Raw genomic sequence first — 16,633 nt, 5'->3', positions numbered from 1 at the left:
TTTTATTCAATTTTATTACTACTTTGACATGATAAGTGACATAAAAATAAAGAGCCATGGGAATGAGCCGTTAAATATAAATTCAAGGAAAAAGAGAAGTAGAGAAATGCTTCAGTGCTGAACCATTAGATGATTATATTTCGAATTTTATATTTGGAAGCATTCAAAATTCTGACAATTGTCTTCAGTGTAGAACTTTTCATGATCATGTCAGGTCTATTAAATGGTGCACTTCCCTTCCTTCCCACCTCACCAAACTCAGCTCCCACGAGTCACTCCACAGGCACAAACATACAACCCGGAGAGAGAGAGAGTTGCCTTGAAATACTGTGAGTTGCTAGAAATGGCCATGAACCACCTCTTATCATATGACCACGATGATGATGACTACATTGACATGGAAGTAAGCTCATACTCCACCTTCTTCTGCCAATCTATAGGCTCGCCTCCATTCCCAAAAGAGTTCGAGTTCCAAAAGTCCACAGCTTCACTAGAAAAAGACACCACAACTTCCCCAGCTGACGAGCTCTTCTACAAAGGCAAGCTCCTTCCCCTTCACCTTCCTCCACGTTTACAAATGGTAGAGAAAATCCTAGAAAACTCTAACTCTTCATATGATCATAGAAAAGACACATTTGAAGAATTCTTCAGCACCCCGCTAATGACAACTGCCCCTACACCGACTTCGACCAGCACTCCATTTGAATCCTGCAATATTTCACCTGCCGAGTCTTGTTATGTCAGTAGAGAACTAAATCCAGAAGAGTATCTCTTTGAATATTCAAGTGAAACTGGTGGTTTTATCGATGAAAACCCAAAACCGTGTAGGACCAAAAAGCTTAATCTGATCAAACAGTCCTCACTTAGCTCAAAACTTAAGGCTTCCCGGGCTTACCTCAAGTCTTTGTTCGGTAAGTCTGGTTGCTCAGATGATTCATGTACAGTGGCTTCAAAAGTTGCAGATGAAGTAACAGTTTCAAAAGCCAAAGAGACTTCGAACAAATATGTGAAGCCAGCAAAGAAGACGCCTTGTGGGCAAATCCAGAAGGATAAATACCAAGCTTCAACTACTGCATTGCAGAACAAACAAAGGATCAGCGAGGACGGTAGTGGTCGCCTCCACAGGAGATCATTCTCAATGTCCATCAAACGGTATTCAACAAAGAAGTCTTCATCATCATCTGACTCGTCATCATCTTCAAGCTCGACTAGTTCAAATGGGTTTCAACGGCTGCCATTTCTAAAGAGAAGCAGCAGTGCAAAATCCGAGATAGAGAATCCAATCCAGGGAGCAATTGCACATTGCAAACAGTCCCAGCAGCTGTTCCATTCGAGGAAGACTGTAAATGAAGCCAAGTTATACTCATTATCAGCTTCCAGAATTTCCATAAGTGATGAACAAGAAAGGCCAGTTCTTTGCAGAGGCTGATCTTCACCTATAACAAAAAAGAAAGCATAAATTCTAACCTAGTTTCCAATGCTTTCCTTTCTCTGGTTTTTCTATATTGATCGTACGTCTATCCTTTGTTCAGGGAAGGAGTAAAACTCTTAATGCCTGTGTTTTAAGTGCTAGATCAGACCATGCTGCTGTAGTTTCTGAAAACGCCCAATAAATTCTCGTTTCCTTAAAGCGCCAAGGTATAATGAGCACGGCTATATGTGGTAATGAGTGCTAGCGAATTAGGTACTTCTCAAGAGAATGCCAAAGCTTTTCTCTCACTAGTCACGATGTAATAAACAATGTAGCATTATTCATCTTGAAGCCAAATGCCAAAGATAAAAACGAGTAAATCATACAAGCTGAAAATCAAACACATGTTTTTAACATATGCAGGGATATATTCCCTTCTTATAAAATGCCAGCAGTTTTGAAGAGCGTTGTTACAGGTTTCCAATTTTCAGGGGAGAATAGAACTTAAGAATCCTGATTTCAACTCTCTTAAGTATATTTTCCCAGAGGTATAGGATTTTACTTGGCCCTCGGCTAACCTAAAATGTTTCTTTAAGATTAGTACTTTTACCATTAATTGTTTCAATGACAAGGAGAAGAAAATCAATCTTCTTACCATCATTAAGTTCCTCTAGTAATTTGACATTGCTTTCCTGTAAAGTATAGATGAATCTCACTAAGCATTCATTTGAAAACCCCAAAGCAGAGAAAAGTAGAAAGTAATGCAGATTAGGCAAAGTTGAACATCATTATGTCAAGCCAATGATAGGATGACGGATCTAATCATGATTAGGATTGGAAAAAAAACCCCACCTGTCTGCCTCTTAATCGCAACTAAGAGACACCTACCTGTATTTAATATGTAAACAAGGAAAAGTGATTCCAGATAGGTAAAAAAAAAATAAGAAGAAGAAGAAGAAGAAGCACGGTCTCTTCCAACAAAATACATAAAAGGTAAATTACAAGATGTGGAAAAGGATACAGTAGCCAGTCCCTATACATGCCCAGGGTGCTCTATGTCAAGCCTACTGAGTTCAGTAGAGAAAGATATACTACGAGCACGTAAAATGAGAAACAAGAAATCTTCAGGCGGCTCATTTTCCCTTCTTTTAATTTTCTTAGTGGGTGTACTAGACCTTAAAATAAGTGAACATGTCAGCTAGAATTTTGGCAAGATTAGAGCCAAAGAAAGCAGTGAAAAGGCTAATTGATGTTGTTGAGCACTAAGGGATGCCATAAAGCATATATTAACAAACACTTTTCCCCACCCAACTTCCTGGTTTTTCTACAAGGAGAAGTAAAGGTAGGCGGCCTCACATACCTACTGGAAACCAATTAAATAAGTTGCAATAAACTAAGATCTACCACTTCACACGCCTATTTGGCTAATTAGAAATTACAAATCTAAGTTCTGTGGGTGATTGAGAGGTTAATGCACTCAATCTCACCATCGCACTATCTTATGATTGGGTATTGAATTGTTTTTAGGGAAAGAAGACATGATCACAGCCCCATCAAGAATCGCCCACTACTATTGCCACACAGGTTATAAAATCAGAACAAAAATCACATTCGTGTCTCTTGGCGGTCGAGTAAGATAATCTAGGTGAAGTTCAAACAAGTACAAAGTTTATTTCATATGGGTCTTGCAACACCTTTGATAACACACCGAGAGAGGAAAAGGCAAGACCGGACAGCTTGCTTGGTGGGCTGGTTGGCCTAGTCCTCTTTGCTGTGCCTGTCCGGTCAGCTTAAGTGGGCATTTGCCCAGCCCCTAGACAGGACAGCAAGCTGTCCGGTCACATGGGTTGGGCCACGGATTCACATGATTAGGCCGAAATGCAATGCTAGAATGGAAACTAATCGGGGCCCGAAAGAATCGCTGGGAATACCTTTAACTAATGGCCACTTCCGGTCACTAGAAGCCATCCCTTTAGCTATAGAGCTGGAAAAACGCAGATTAAAAAGGTCAGGAGAGGTTGACAGCAAGAATCACGGGCTGTTGCACTCATGCAATAGCATATCAGCAAGCATAAAAGTGGAGTTCTGAAAACAAATCAGGACGCGTGTTTAGGCTGCAATCGAAGCACTATCTGTAGTCAGGAATGTAATAAAGGTGTCAGCACTGTCTGTGTTTAGGCTTCACTTGGATCCTCCTTTTTTTCTTGAGCAATGAAAAGGATGACTCTGAACGCACCGTTTTATTTATTTTTAGATGCCCTTTAATGGGCTCAAGGCCTGAAAGTTGATGGAGAAAATGGCTCAAAAGTTTCCCTAAACCTATTGCTAGTAGGCCCAGTAAATAAATATGGGCTTTCTTGCAAAACCCAGGGTTATATTTTATTTTTTCATGGGAAGGTGCAATAATAGCTACACAATGAGTTATGAGATTATCCTTTTCCTCTTCCTTTTATTTTGATAGATGAAGGGGCTTAAAGCTTAAAAATAAAAGGGATTACTAGCAACACCGTGTGATGGCATAACTATCCCCGACTGCATCTATGTAGAAATGCAAGGTTAGTTTAAAAAAAATTGTTTAAAAATCATTTTTTTTATATTTTCAGGTTATTTTAATTGATATTAAAAATAAAATAAAAATATTATTTTAATATATTTTTAATTAAAATATATTTAAAAAAACATCCGTTAATACACTCTAAAACATTTTTATCATCCAAAAAAAAAAGTCATTTTCACAAGAAAGAGTCAAAATGATGCACTCCAAGAATAGAATTCTGATTCTTGATTCGTCAAGCAATCATTACTCAGATGTATAATATAGTTTATATATATATATTAGTAGGCACTAAATATTCTTTGGTGATTTTTTGTTAAATTTTGCGTCAAGGACACTGGGCACCAATTCTATTTTCTTTCTTTATTTGTTTTTTCTTCTTTATTCGAGGGACCTTTCATTGCGTCAAGGAAGGAGTGAAAAAATGTTAGGCCAAGGAAAAACCTAGGCCTAGTTACGAACCATCCTGCTCGATAACAACATCAAGTCCATGATATCTGATCTGTTACAAGTTATGTACCATCAAATAAATATATTCCATCTGACAGCAGCGATTTGATACAAATCCCACTCTCATTCCCGGTGAATGAAGGTGGCCGGAAATTACCTTATGAATGAAACACACACAAAAAGGGTCCCTGTACAGTACTTGTATTCTTGTAAGAATCATAGTTTAATTTTATATTCAAGGGGAACAGGAGTGCCCCATAATTTGCAGATGCGTTTTTTGTTCCAAGCACTATCAGAAACCTGGTTTCTCAGATGAAAGATCACTTAGGCTAATTAGCAATCCTCAAAGCATTGAGACATTTTCTCTAGAAGAAAGTCTCACCACTACGAAATAGTACTAGGAAGGGTGGCTTTTTTTATCCTGATCCTAGATCAACTGCAGAGGCCTTCGAATTTCATCCTTGCATTCCCAGATATCAACTTTGGGCTCAAGAAAGAAGTCATTCGCCAACATGCATGAAGTAACTTTTGAAAGTACTACTTTTTATTAGCCATAAAGCTTTCGGTTACCTGCTGAACTCCCATTGTTTCTGGTGTTCAATTGCCAAAAGATGCAAATTCACACATTAAAGGGCATAAATTCGGTCGACTTCTGAATTGGAAAACTCCGAGTTATGGTGCCCAGAATTCGATGCACTTCTCTTTGAATGCTTATCCCTTTTCCTCATTGAGCGAATCCTCTTCGACTTCACCACATAATATGTCATGGTTCCAAGAACTGCAGTCATTATAACACCGCCAACAATTGTAATGAACACTGCAGCCCATTCATGTCTACGGCCAACCACTATGTAAGAGGAGGCCATAAAAGCCACTGATGTGCACACGGAAGCCAACCACATCAATTTGTTAATCACTTCCACTACCCGCCTCTCAGCTTTTGTCTCACCTCTGACCAAAGTAATTTGAACCACCACAACAGCCAAGGATGTAAAGAGAGCAATAGCATTAAAGATGAAGAAAATTTTGAAAGAAGCATGGCTCACCACCACAGCCATCCCACTATTTAAATCACCACCAGGTACAGTGAAGATAGCTGCAAAAGCAACGGTAGCAAATAGCACTGCGACCACCGTTACAGAGTTGGTGGCATTGTTGATCCCTTCACGGTGTAATTTTCTAAGCTCTTTTGAAATATTATGCACATTCTTGTTGGTCCTTCTGGTTTGTTCCAGCTGGGTGTGAACATCATTCTTAATTTGAGTGACAGTTTTCCTCAACTCGTCCCTTGGTTGGTTGAGTTCATTAGCTCTAAGAGCACCATAGCGATAAAGACACTCCTTTATATCTGATGATTCTTCAGAAAGGACAAGCTCTTCTGCTATATCAAGCGCTGTTTTGTGGTCTCTGGTCAGAGCATTGACGTTGGTGTCAGGAAGTAATAACAACTCATTCACTATCTGCAAAAGAAGAGTCAACCTTGAGATGTTAATTAATCCACTAAAAGTAATTTGATCATTATTTTTTTAGAATTCGTGGTGTATTTTAAAAAGGGGATGGAAACTAATGAGCAATCCATATCATACCAGAACCTAAATGGGTTGGGTGTGTGTGTCATATCATAGAAAGAATCACACCCGGGAAAACCCACCAGCATGATGCATGCATTTCTAGAATACATAATCAAAATTAAAAATTGAGATTGCATTCTGACACAGATATTGCTTCTAGTTTTGGGAGAAAGATTAAAAATTATCACCTCTGCTCTCTTTTTCCTAGTTGCTACATGTAATGCTGTATTGCCAAACTTGTCCGGAAGCATCACGATCGCAGCATCTGCGTCGAGAAGCAATTTCACCACCTCACAGCTCTGCCCTTTTACAGCCATATGCAAAGCAGTCTGCCCCTTCTTGTCAGTCCTTCGTGCTAACTGGGGATCTTTGTTAAGCAATGCTTTTACAATATCTACATGTCCCTGTCGGGCAGCTAAATGCAAGGCATTTTTCCCATTAGATCTAGAAATCTCCAATAAGCTACCATCCTTCGACAGCAATTCGATGACTACTGCAGTATGCCCTCTTGTTGCGGCAGATACAAGAGGAGTTGCATTCGATGGGCCATGTGTTTGGCTCAGACTGGGGTCGTGATCTAGTAGCACTTGGACAATGGCTGTAATAAAAGTATTATAGTGAGAACATCTTCCCTAGGATTTTTATAAAATGTTATAGGTAATGGGAAAACTGTAAGCCTATATCAAGATTTTTGTGACATCAGATTTCACTGTGAAACTTCTTACAGAAAACAAACCAAAACATTACCCCCAAGACTAAAAGTATTCGATCTAAAAGTAGAGGCATGGTTGAAACCAGTGCTAGCAATTTTCTGGGAAGGAGTGAAAGGACAATGATTCTTGAAATGGAATTTTCTAAAAGATGAGACATGCTCTATGGACTACAGCCCTGGGAAAGCCACTTCGAGACATAATCATCTTTCTAATTATATTCCTGTTTTCTCTTTCGAACTAAAGAGATTACTTATGACGCTCATGATTCACAACTTGAGTTAGCAACATGACTAAGATTATTTCCAGTAAAGATCAAGACTATCCAAGCTTGCTTGATGGCTAAGAAAGATGATTCTTCGTGGTTATGGCACTTTTAATATGGCCGCTTGAATTTCAATGGCTTGAGGACACTTTATTAGAAGCAAATGATGATTGGCCTAGGTCAAATTAATTTCTTTATTCTAGTATATGATAAAAAAAATACAAAAATTGATATCCTCAGCCCAATACTGAAGGATCAAAATCAATAAAAAACCTCATACTAAATGATGAAATTAAAAAAAAAAAAGATAATAGAAAAGAGTCTAGTCGTGCTAGGATATATTTCATTTTCTTGGTAAGAGGTTAGATGTGAAGTTCTTATAATAGTATAACAAAATATACTTCATCATTTGAGGGGTGGAGGAGATCTTATAAACAAACTACCGAACCCAATTCACCATATTGCTTCGTATCTTCTCAAGGAAACAGAAGGACAGAAAGCTACACCATCTACTTTATTGAAGAATCATAATATACCATGAACCTTAAGACTCATCATCAAAAAACCACAAGTAACCAAAAGGCCAGATTGCTTGAGATATATGGGATTGTTTTATGGAAAAGATAATGTAAGTAATAATTGAGCTACCTATAATTGCAAGATAATATACTGCCATCAAGCAACACGTAATTACAAACAATCAAAATCTACAAATTAGTGTGCAACGACGAAATGCGAAAAGCTTAGATTATTACCATGGTGACCTTGGACGGCAGCAATATGCAACGGGTCATACCCGGACCTATTCTTCCTCGTGAGGCACTCCTTATTCGAATATTTCAGTAACTCCTTAACCACCTCAAGATGCCCTTTATCTGCGGCAGTAAACAGCGCAGTCTCCCCTAACTCATTCACCTCATTAACCACCGATGCCCTTATCTCTGCAACCTCAGCATCAAAATCAGCTCCACTCAAAGTCCCCACCATTTGAGAATTAATATCATTAAGTATCTGCTGCACATCAGCCAAATTGCCACGCTGGGCCGCCAGATGGAGCTCAGTATCGTTGTGGCGACCAGTGACTTGTTTTACATACTTCTTCTTTCCTGCTTGATCGATTCGTTTGCCAGAATTCGACAAAACTAAAGCTGGGGCAGTTGATGTTGAAGATGGTGATGGTGTTGGTGATGGGTCGGTAAGAGGGTTTTGGTTTAGTTGTGGCTGCACTAATCCCTTCTCTAAATCCCTCTCCGACCCTACAAAAATCCATCAATTAATCAATCACAGAGATTATGCAAAGTCAAACAAATACTACTACAAAATTTGCTATTTTTACTCTGCTTTGTTTCAAGTGAAAAGGGATATAGAAATATAATATTGTTCTCGGAGAAAATGGAAAAAACTTTATATGGGCTGTAGTCCTGTAGTAAGACACATGATTTGCTAGATTCAAGGATGTGATATTCTATCAGAATTCAGCAACCCAATTTTTCTAGTTCCATTTCCTTCAAAATCGGGCAGATATAGGCTTGAATTTAAAAGAATATTTATATGCATCTCAAAAAGAAGAAGAAAAGGTAAATTGATCAGGGAAAAATTCAAAAGTCTCTTTGACTCAAGGGAAAATCACAAAGAACCAGAAAAATTAAATCTTTGTTCCGATTACTACTGAATTTAGCTGCAAAATACATCACTTTTTCGTACCATCAAACAAGCAAACAAAGCAAATGAATAAGTAAATAAAAAGATCGGAAGAAGCAAGAAAATATATGAAGGGATGTTGATCTTTGACCATTAGATAAAATATAGAGACATAAATCGATGTGTGAATAGATTAGTACAGTACCTTCTTCCATAGGTGAAGCCATGGTTAGGACTTGGAACTTGCTGGTGAAGTTGGAAAGAAGAGAGAGAATGGGCGTGTGTGTGAGCGATTGTACTAATAAGAGATTAGACAAGTCAAAGGAAAGTTCGTGGAAGGAAGAGAGCATGAGCGTGCACCATTCTTCGATGTTGCTTTTTGTTTGTTTCACTTCGAAAAGTTTTTACTTTCACTACGCGCTTCTTACTGAATTATTTTTATTTAGAGTATATTTTTTTATTTTTAAAGTATTTTTTATTTTAAAATATATTAAAAAAATATTTTTTATTTTAAAAAAATATTTTTTATATTAATATATTAAAATAATATGAAAATATAAAAAATATAATAATTAAAAATTAAAAAAATTAAACTTTTTAAAAACACTTTCAAAATGCAATACTAAATATTACTAATTGATTTGTGTTTTTTTTTAATTTAAATTAAAAAATACTCATCCTATTAAATTTAATTAGAGTAGCTGTGATCTATCGGTTGAAAATAGATTAGGTCGGTATCAAAATTCATATGAACGAAACAATACTGTGTTTGATAAAAAATAATTTACACGATATCCCATAAATTAACTTAATACCTAAGTTTTATTCGAACGGATCTGAAACAATACTGCTCGTTTCAGACAAGAAGTCGTTTTTTTTTTTTTTAACTCGGTATGATATTTGTTGGATTTTACTTGGGAGCCGTCATCCAAGGCAGATAAATCTGTACATCAATTAAATTTGCTCTTTCCTTGTCCCTTTTTTTTTTTTTGCCGTTGGAGTTTTTTTAAAATATTTTTCTGATTTTTAAATAAAACAATTCAAATTTTTATAAAATGTTTTTTAAAACACCATTCTAAACAACCCTAAATGAAAATCCTAGAAGTTCAATGGGTGAATGGGTGAATCGCATGTGTTACGGTTGAGTGATTTTTTTAGACCAATTTTCAATTTAATTTAAATAAAAATTGTTCATTCGCGCCAAAATTGAAATTTGCAAGAATTTTTGCGCCAACTCACAAAATATATTTTTTTAAAAAATCAAAGTTAAGGAGTTTAATCTAACACAACGACCTTGAAGCTAGTAAGTTCTAGTAATCAAGAATTCTAATCTTACTAGAAGCATAATTCTCTCTAAAATTTTATACTTATCGTGAAATCTTATAGCATTAAGGTCATGTTTGTTTCTCGAAATTCATTTTCCGGGAAACTACTTTCCAAACTTTCCTGTGTTTGTTTATCATTAGAAAAGTTGATCAACGGAAAACACTTTCCGGTCAACGGAAACACTTTTCGGTCAACGGAAAACACTTTCCAGTCAAAGAAAAATTTGGTTTGGTTTCTAGGAAAGTGTTTTCCCTTTTGGCTGTGTTTGTTTTCCGGAAAGTGGTTTATGGGAAACCACTTTCCAAACTTTCATGTGTTTGTTTGCCATTGGAAAAGTTGGTCAACGGAAAACACTTTCCAGTCAAAGAAAAATTTGGCTTGATTTTCAGGAAAGTGTTTTCCTGAAAAATTTGAGCGGAAAACACTTTCCGGAAGTTGTGAAAAATTTAGAAATGTCATTATTTGCTGATTATATCAAATTTGATCCTCCAACTTTTGATTGCTATATATAATTTGTTTTGAATATTTATTTTTCAATTTCATCTCTTAAAATTTAATTTTTATATTAATTTTTGTCCTTATTTTTATAATTGCTATTTGCTTTTTCCTTGTCATTTTTTTATTGAAATTTTTTATCTATCAAATTTGGTCCTCATTCTTTTGATTTTTACTTATTTTATTTGAAATAATTTATGAAATGTTAATTATTATTATTTTAATTTCTTCACCTTTTATTTTTTTTTAATTTTTTAGATTTGATCTCTATTATTTTGATTATTATTTATTTTATTTGAGATAATTTATGAAATTATATTTTTTTCAATTTCATTCTCATTCAACTTTTTTATTTGTGAGATTTGTTTCTTATTATTTTAATAAACTTGAAAAAATAAAACATCAATAAATTATTTTCCAGCTCATTTTCCATAACATAACCAAACACTGGAAAGTGTTTTCCAACTTATTTTTCATTACACTACCAAATATCGGAAAATATTTTTCTGAAATTCACTTTTCCGAAATTCACTTTCTCAAGAATTTACTTTTCTTAAAATTTACTTTTCAAAAAAAACTACTTTCCTGCAAATAAACGGAGCTCAATATTTATCCATAAAGCTGGTTTGCGTGCGATGGATTTGGCGCACAAATTCTACCCCTGACAGGATAGTGAATAAAATTGGAATAAGTGGATCACGTGGAGAAACTATAGGCTACAGCACAAACTTTATGCAGGACCACTGGGCCCTGAAGCTCCAAATTTTCCTCTCGTCGGTCGAATAAGAGTAAATGTGATAGGACAGGATATTAAGCTTGGCAAATAAAGTCCATACTCGCGTATAAAGAAATCCATAGCTGGAGCACATTTTCGAGGCACCGGAGTGGAAAATAATTTTTGATGACCATCGTCAGGACGGGAATCGGGATGCAGTATTATGAGTGATGAATTTTGGCAGCAAGCAAAGGCAACGGACCCAAAAATCCAAGTAACTCCGGTACCGGATTATATCTAAGGCCTGTTTATGGTGAATTTAAGAAATTTTTAATTATATTTTTTAGAAAAAAGCTCGTGATATTTCAGAAAAACACTCTAAAAATAAATATTTAATTAATAATAGAGATCAAGAAACCCTTTATTTCAATGACTCAGTAAGTTTTTATAATTCATAATTTTTATCTTTTGACAAAGAACAATACTAAAAATTTATATTTCAATCATAGCATTTAATATTCATTACGTGTCAAAGAAAAAAAAAATATTTATAACTCATTAAAATTTCGTGATCCAACATGTCTAAGAAAATTCCCAGAGTCACGAGTACTTGGGTTCGACAAGTAACTGAATTTAAAGATATTAGATTTGGTAGCTCGATCTATACGTGTTTGAGTTCAGCACCTGACTAAGCTCAAGAACAAGGTTTAACATTTTATTAGACTCCTATATATTTGGACTCATTGCTTGGGCTCATTATTTGATATTAGAGTATGTTTGACAATGTGGTAGCGGTTGCTTTTCAAATAACTTTTCATGTCGAAATGCATGCTAATGATGTTTTTTTATTTTTAAAAAATTATTTTTAACATCAGCACATCAAAACGATTCAAAACATACAAACCATATTAAAATTTATCAAATAAATAAATAAATAATTTTTTTAAAAACACGATTTGCACTGTGTCCCCAGACATATCTAAACCTAATAATAATAGGTTTGATAACACATTAAATTTTTTAAATATCCTAGCTTAACGCTTTATTGAGTTTAAAATTATTGGATATAAGAGCTTGTCAAATCTATTCATAAGACGAGCACAAAAATATTGAATCATCATCATTCCTCTACTTTCTTTAAAATAAAGAATTCAGGTAAAAAAGAAAAGCATGTCGATTTATCACTTTCGAAGTCTAGTTTCTTTCAGTGTCATCATCGTTGGCATTTTGACAACGTAATTCCAAATTTAAAAATTCTTCTCACAAAATGCTGTGGCAGGCTAGAGAACAAGTGGAAAAAGGAAAGGTGGTTTCCTGTTAAAAGTTCCTTTTCCTATGATTTTGATGCAGATTAATTTATGATATATGATAATGATTTTACCTCTAAAAAGTAAACGAGTGGATTTTAGTTGTAAAAGAATCATTTTAATTTAACAATTTAAATTATTAAATTATATTTGAAGATATGATTTATATTATTTTTTAATATATATTCTCAAATAAAAGTTATTTATGCTTGAAACTTATATAAACTCATACTATCTTATATTTAATTTTTATCAAATAAATAGAGATAATGAGATTTGAGTTCGTGATTATCTGGTTATCAATACTTTGATATCATGTTAAAGAATCGTTTTAAATCAATAACTTAAGTTATTAAATGAAGTTTTAAAATATAATTTTTATTATTTTTTAATATAGATATTTATTAATTTTTTTCCGGATAAATAGTAAATCCTTAACCGAGGTGATGACAAATACAATTTTAGGCTTTTTACTTAGAGTTGCGCTTACTATTGTAGTTAATGTGAGCACATCCTCGAGTCTCATTTTGATGATTATTTTGTGAGATAAGGTTTATTTTAGAAATAGATTAATTGGTAAGTATTTAATATTTATACCTTGTTTTTAGATATTATATTATTTTTGTAAGGCCCGGTCCGGTTAGACGGTTTTAGTTTTTGCAATATTCCTCCTTCTATCAAGGATTTACTCCATTAAATAATCACTCTAAGTGGGTTCCTAGTTCGAAGTAAAGTGGTTCAAACATAACTTGCTGCATGCTTGGCTTCTATTCAGAATTCAGAATCAATAGCCTTTTAAAGTTGCAAGATGGCAGTTGCTACCGTAAAAGATGCATAAGCAAGCATGATAATGGAGGTTTACGAAGGTAGACTGTACATCTGTCGTCTCCCTCTCTATGAAGGCTTACTGATCTTTATATTTATTCGTCTTTGTTTATATTACATAAAACTTTCAATCTTTCACACTTGTCTTCATTAAAGGTCCGCATAATTTTTTTCATGAGCAATTTTCATTAAGTATATAGACAAGAAAAAAATATATTTATATATAAAAAATTAAGATGATCCCAGGAAAAAAAATACATAGCTTATCTTAGACATGTATTAAAAAAATACTTTTAAATAAAAATTATAAACAGAAGTATTGAATCAAAGGATACTGCATCTATCTTCATGTTCAAATAATTCAGATGGTTTTACCTAGTTTCATAGAGATTAAATTTCTTTTATATCCTTGTCCATATAAATAAATAAATAAAAACATAACTCTATAAAAATGAATATAATTGTCATCCCCATATTCGGATATTCCTATATGCTGCCTGTTGCAGCGAGCACGGAAGTAGAATGCAAAAGACTAGCTCGCTCTGTACGCGCCACACTGCTCCGTTGTGAACTAAATTCTTGCCGTGAGACCGTTGTTGTCCATTTCCACTGGGATTATTAATTATTTTTATTACTCTTTTCGACGCGGGATGGAGCTAAATTCTACAAAAGCTGTACACTCAATTTCTCGCACGCACAGACCCGATCACGCCACACGCTCTCACACACTATCGCGCGCACTCGCGCAGGACTCTGTACTCAACACTATAAAGCAATCAGCCAGATTTGAAAACTGCGTTGCACTGTCAGCCGGTATAATTTTTTATATGCATAGAAAATATTAAGGTGTTTCAAACATGTCTAGAAAAAAAAAAGTCGAACCATAAACTTGAATATGTTTAATAAAGTTTATTAATTTAAATAATATAAATAAAAAAATATAATTATAATAAAAAAAACTAGTAAAAAAACTAACCATTAAAAAAAAAAGAATAAAACTCATTCGGGTTAACATATTAAATTTATAATATTGTCATGATATTATTTTTCTATTTCAATCCACAAGTAAAGAAATATTTTTGTTTTTTAAAATTCTTTTTGTATTTTAAAAGTGTTTTTTTTATTTTTTTTTAATTTTTAATTGATTTTTTTGGTATTTCCAAATCGTTTTTATGTGCTGATATAAAAAATAATTTTTTAAAAATAAAAAAATATTTTAATATATTTTCAAATAAAAAATACTTTATAAAACAACCTCTATCTCAAATATTATTTTAATGCTAAAGATTTACAGCACAAAAGTTAGTCCATTTTGTCACGGGTGAAGCATGATTAAATATCATCTTTGGTTGTTTTTATTCTCTAATCAATAGTTTAGCTTTTCCCAGAATTAAAATAAATCCGGAAAGCTCACTAAATAAATAAATGCACAATGTTACAGAAGCGTGAATAATTCTGTCCTTGCAGAATGCATGGTAAAGGGATTCATGAAACCAGAGGTTTTTGAGTTTCTGTTGGCCCAGGACAAGTTTCGTGTTGACCTGGAACACCTAAAAACTGCAAAAACTCACCTCAGCCAGCCGATACTGGAAGAATTTAACATTTCAAATTAATTAACAGGGGCCTTCACAGAACGAGGAACCTTCAAAAATTGGCGTATGCATGCCATTATGAGTATCCTTTTGCTAAAGGCAATAAAGTAGCTTGCTTTCTGTTTACTGCATGACTCCATGATGACAGCCGAGCTCCTGTTCTCTCTTATATTGAAACGGCGATGCAAAGCTTCCTTCCAACGTGGGATCTTCCCATCATAGCTTTTCTATATTTAAAGCTCTCTATCTAATTAACTAGTCCTCCGTCAAGTTTGTTTATTCAATACAAGTGTGCATACTACCCAAGAACACATTTCAGACCCAACAATTTCTGTGAAATTAGTTTCTGATTTTGGCCAAGATAAAAAAAAGTTGACGTACTTTAGGCCTGGAGCTCAAGGGTTCTGCTAAATAAGTCGATTACTGATACTGGTACGTGTTAATTGAAATTTTGTTGGGAAACTAGTACTTTTCAAGAGAAAAGAATTAATATTATGATTGTGAGGGAGGTACTGTTACTGAGAACCAGGAAATAAAGGAGGAAAACGATGTGAACAACAAGTACTGAAGGAAAAGAGCAAGCCAAAGTTTTGTTGTCCAACTGAGATCAATTATTTCTCAGTTGACTGTACGAGTGGAAGTTGGTGAAAATCACGTGTATGCATTAATTCGAGTAATTTATATTGAAAAATAATATAAATTATATTTTAAATTTTATTTAATAATTTAAATTTTTAAAATAAATTAGTTATTTGATATCATATCATAGTTTTGATAATTAAACAATCATAATCTTTGATATCATCATTCTCACTTAACTTGATAAAAAAAATTAAACACAAAGTAATGTAATTCTATATAAATTTTAAATTCAAATAATTTTTATTTAAAAAATATATTAAAAAATAATATAAATTATATTTTAGATTTTATTTAATAATTTAAAATTTTAATTGAATTAATTCTTTAACTTTAACTTCCAAGGTTCCTCATTTGTAGTTGACGATCCTCTCGCTAGTCAAACCAATCTTGAACTTGCAAGATTTCTTCAGTTCGATATGAGGTCCTCAAGATTCGTTGAATTCATGCCGGAAGAATTTTCTCAGAATAAATAGCAGCTAGCTAGTATTTGGAAAAACTTGTTCCAATACACAGAAGATGAAGAATCTCACAGGCCTTCCTCTTTTGTAGTTGACGATCCATCCAATTTGAACTAGATAAATTGATGCATCCTCGCTCTTCTATATGTTGGTCTAAAAGCCAGGCGTATAGGTAACCTCTGCACTCCTTTAGTCTTTCTACTTTCCACTTCATCCTTCCCACCATCTCTTCCCTGCATCATAAATTTGTAGATGTATCAGGCGGACGCCTGATTTTGCATGTGATTTTCTTTTGATGGGTCAAGTTCTTGCCCCGAGGAGGTGGCTCTGTGATATATGCAGATTGAATGCATATCAGAGGTCGTCCTCTCATAATTAATGCCTTTTGCTTCGAGCAGGAGATAGGTGTCTTGACGACATAAAATCAAAGGTTACTCTGTCGACGAGAATAAGATATCAAAGGTTATTTATTTAAAAATATATTAAAATAATATTAATTTTTTTAAAATTTATTTTTAATATTAATATATTAGAACAATAAAAAATATATTTTTTTAAAAAAACTTAGCTGGTGCACTACAGTATTCTAATAGCTTTTTATCGTTTTATTTAAATCTAGTATTGTAATGGGTGCCGATATTATAGTTATTAAACCCGATCTGAGGTTGACT

The 16,633-nt window shown here is 34.0% G+C and overlaps 2 protein-coding genes across 2 annotated transcripts; one reads left to right on the top strand and one right to left on the bottom strand.

Moving 5' to 3' along the window:
* Positions 1-268: 268 nt before the first annotated feature.
* Positions 269-1,566, top strand: LOC133704229 (probable membrane-associated kinase regulator 4). The gene has a single exon (XM_062129006.1). The coding sequence runs from the start codon at positions 344-346 to the stop codon at positions 1,427-1,429; it is 1,086 nt and encodes a 361-aa protein (XP_061984990.1). The 5' UTR covers positions 269-343; the 3' UTR covers positions 1,430-1,566.
* A 2,953-nt stretch (positions 1,567-4,519) lies between these two features.
* LOC133705427 (ankyrin repeat-containing protein ITN1-like) lies at positions 4,520-8,964 on the bottom strand. Its single transcript, XM_062130623.1, has 4 exons — positions 8,808-8,964; positions 7,717-8,217; positions 6,175-6,584; positions 4,520-5,875 (listed from the first exon to the last, which is right to left on the bottom strand). The coding sequence occupies exons 1-4, from the start codon at positions 8,950-8,952 to the stop codon at positions 5,042-5,044; spliced, it is 1,890 nt and encodes a 629-aa protein (XP_061986607.1). The 5' UTR covers positions 8,953-8,964; the 3' UTR covers positions 4,520-5,041.
* Between the last annotated feature and the right edge of the window lie 7,669 nt (positions 8,965-16,633).

Source organism: Populus nigra, chromosome 10 (assembly GCF_951802175.1).
Source record: "Populus nigra chromosome 10, ddPopNigr1.1, whole genome shotgun sequence".
NCBI lineage: Eukaryota > Viridiplantae > Streptophyta > Magnoliopsida > Malpighiales > Salicaceae > Populus > Populus nigra.
This window is presented reverse-complemented; position numbering and strand designations above follow the sequence as displayed.

Bases quoted from the DNA above. Each gene is read 5' to 3' on its own strand.
- LOC133705427 (XM_062130623.1), bottom strand. From the start codon at position 8,952: ATGCTCTCTTCCTTCCACGAACTTTCCTTTGACTTGTCTAATCTCTTA. The intron at 6,585-7,716 runs GTAATAATCTAA...CTTTTATTACAG, and splicing joins TGCCGTCCAAGGTCACCATG to CCATTGTCCAAGTGCTACTA. The intron at 5,876-6,174 runs GTGATAATTTTT...CTTCTTTTGCAG, and splicing joins CTAGGAAAAAGAGAGCAGAG to ATAGTGAATGAGTTGTTATT.
- LOC133704229 (XM_062129006.1), top strand. From the start codon at position 344: ATGGCCATGAACCACCTCTTATCATATGACCACGATGATGATGACTAC.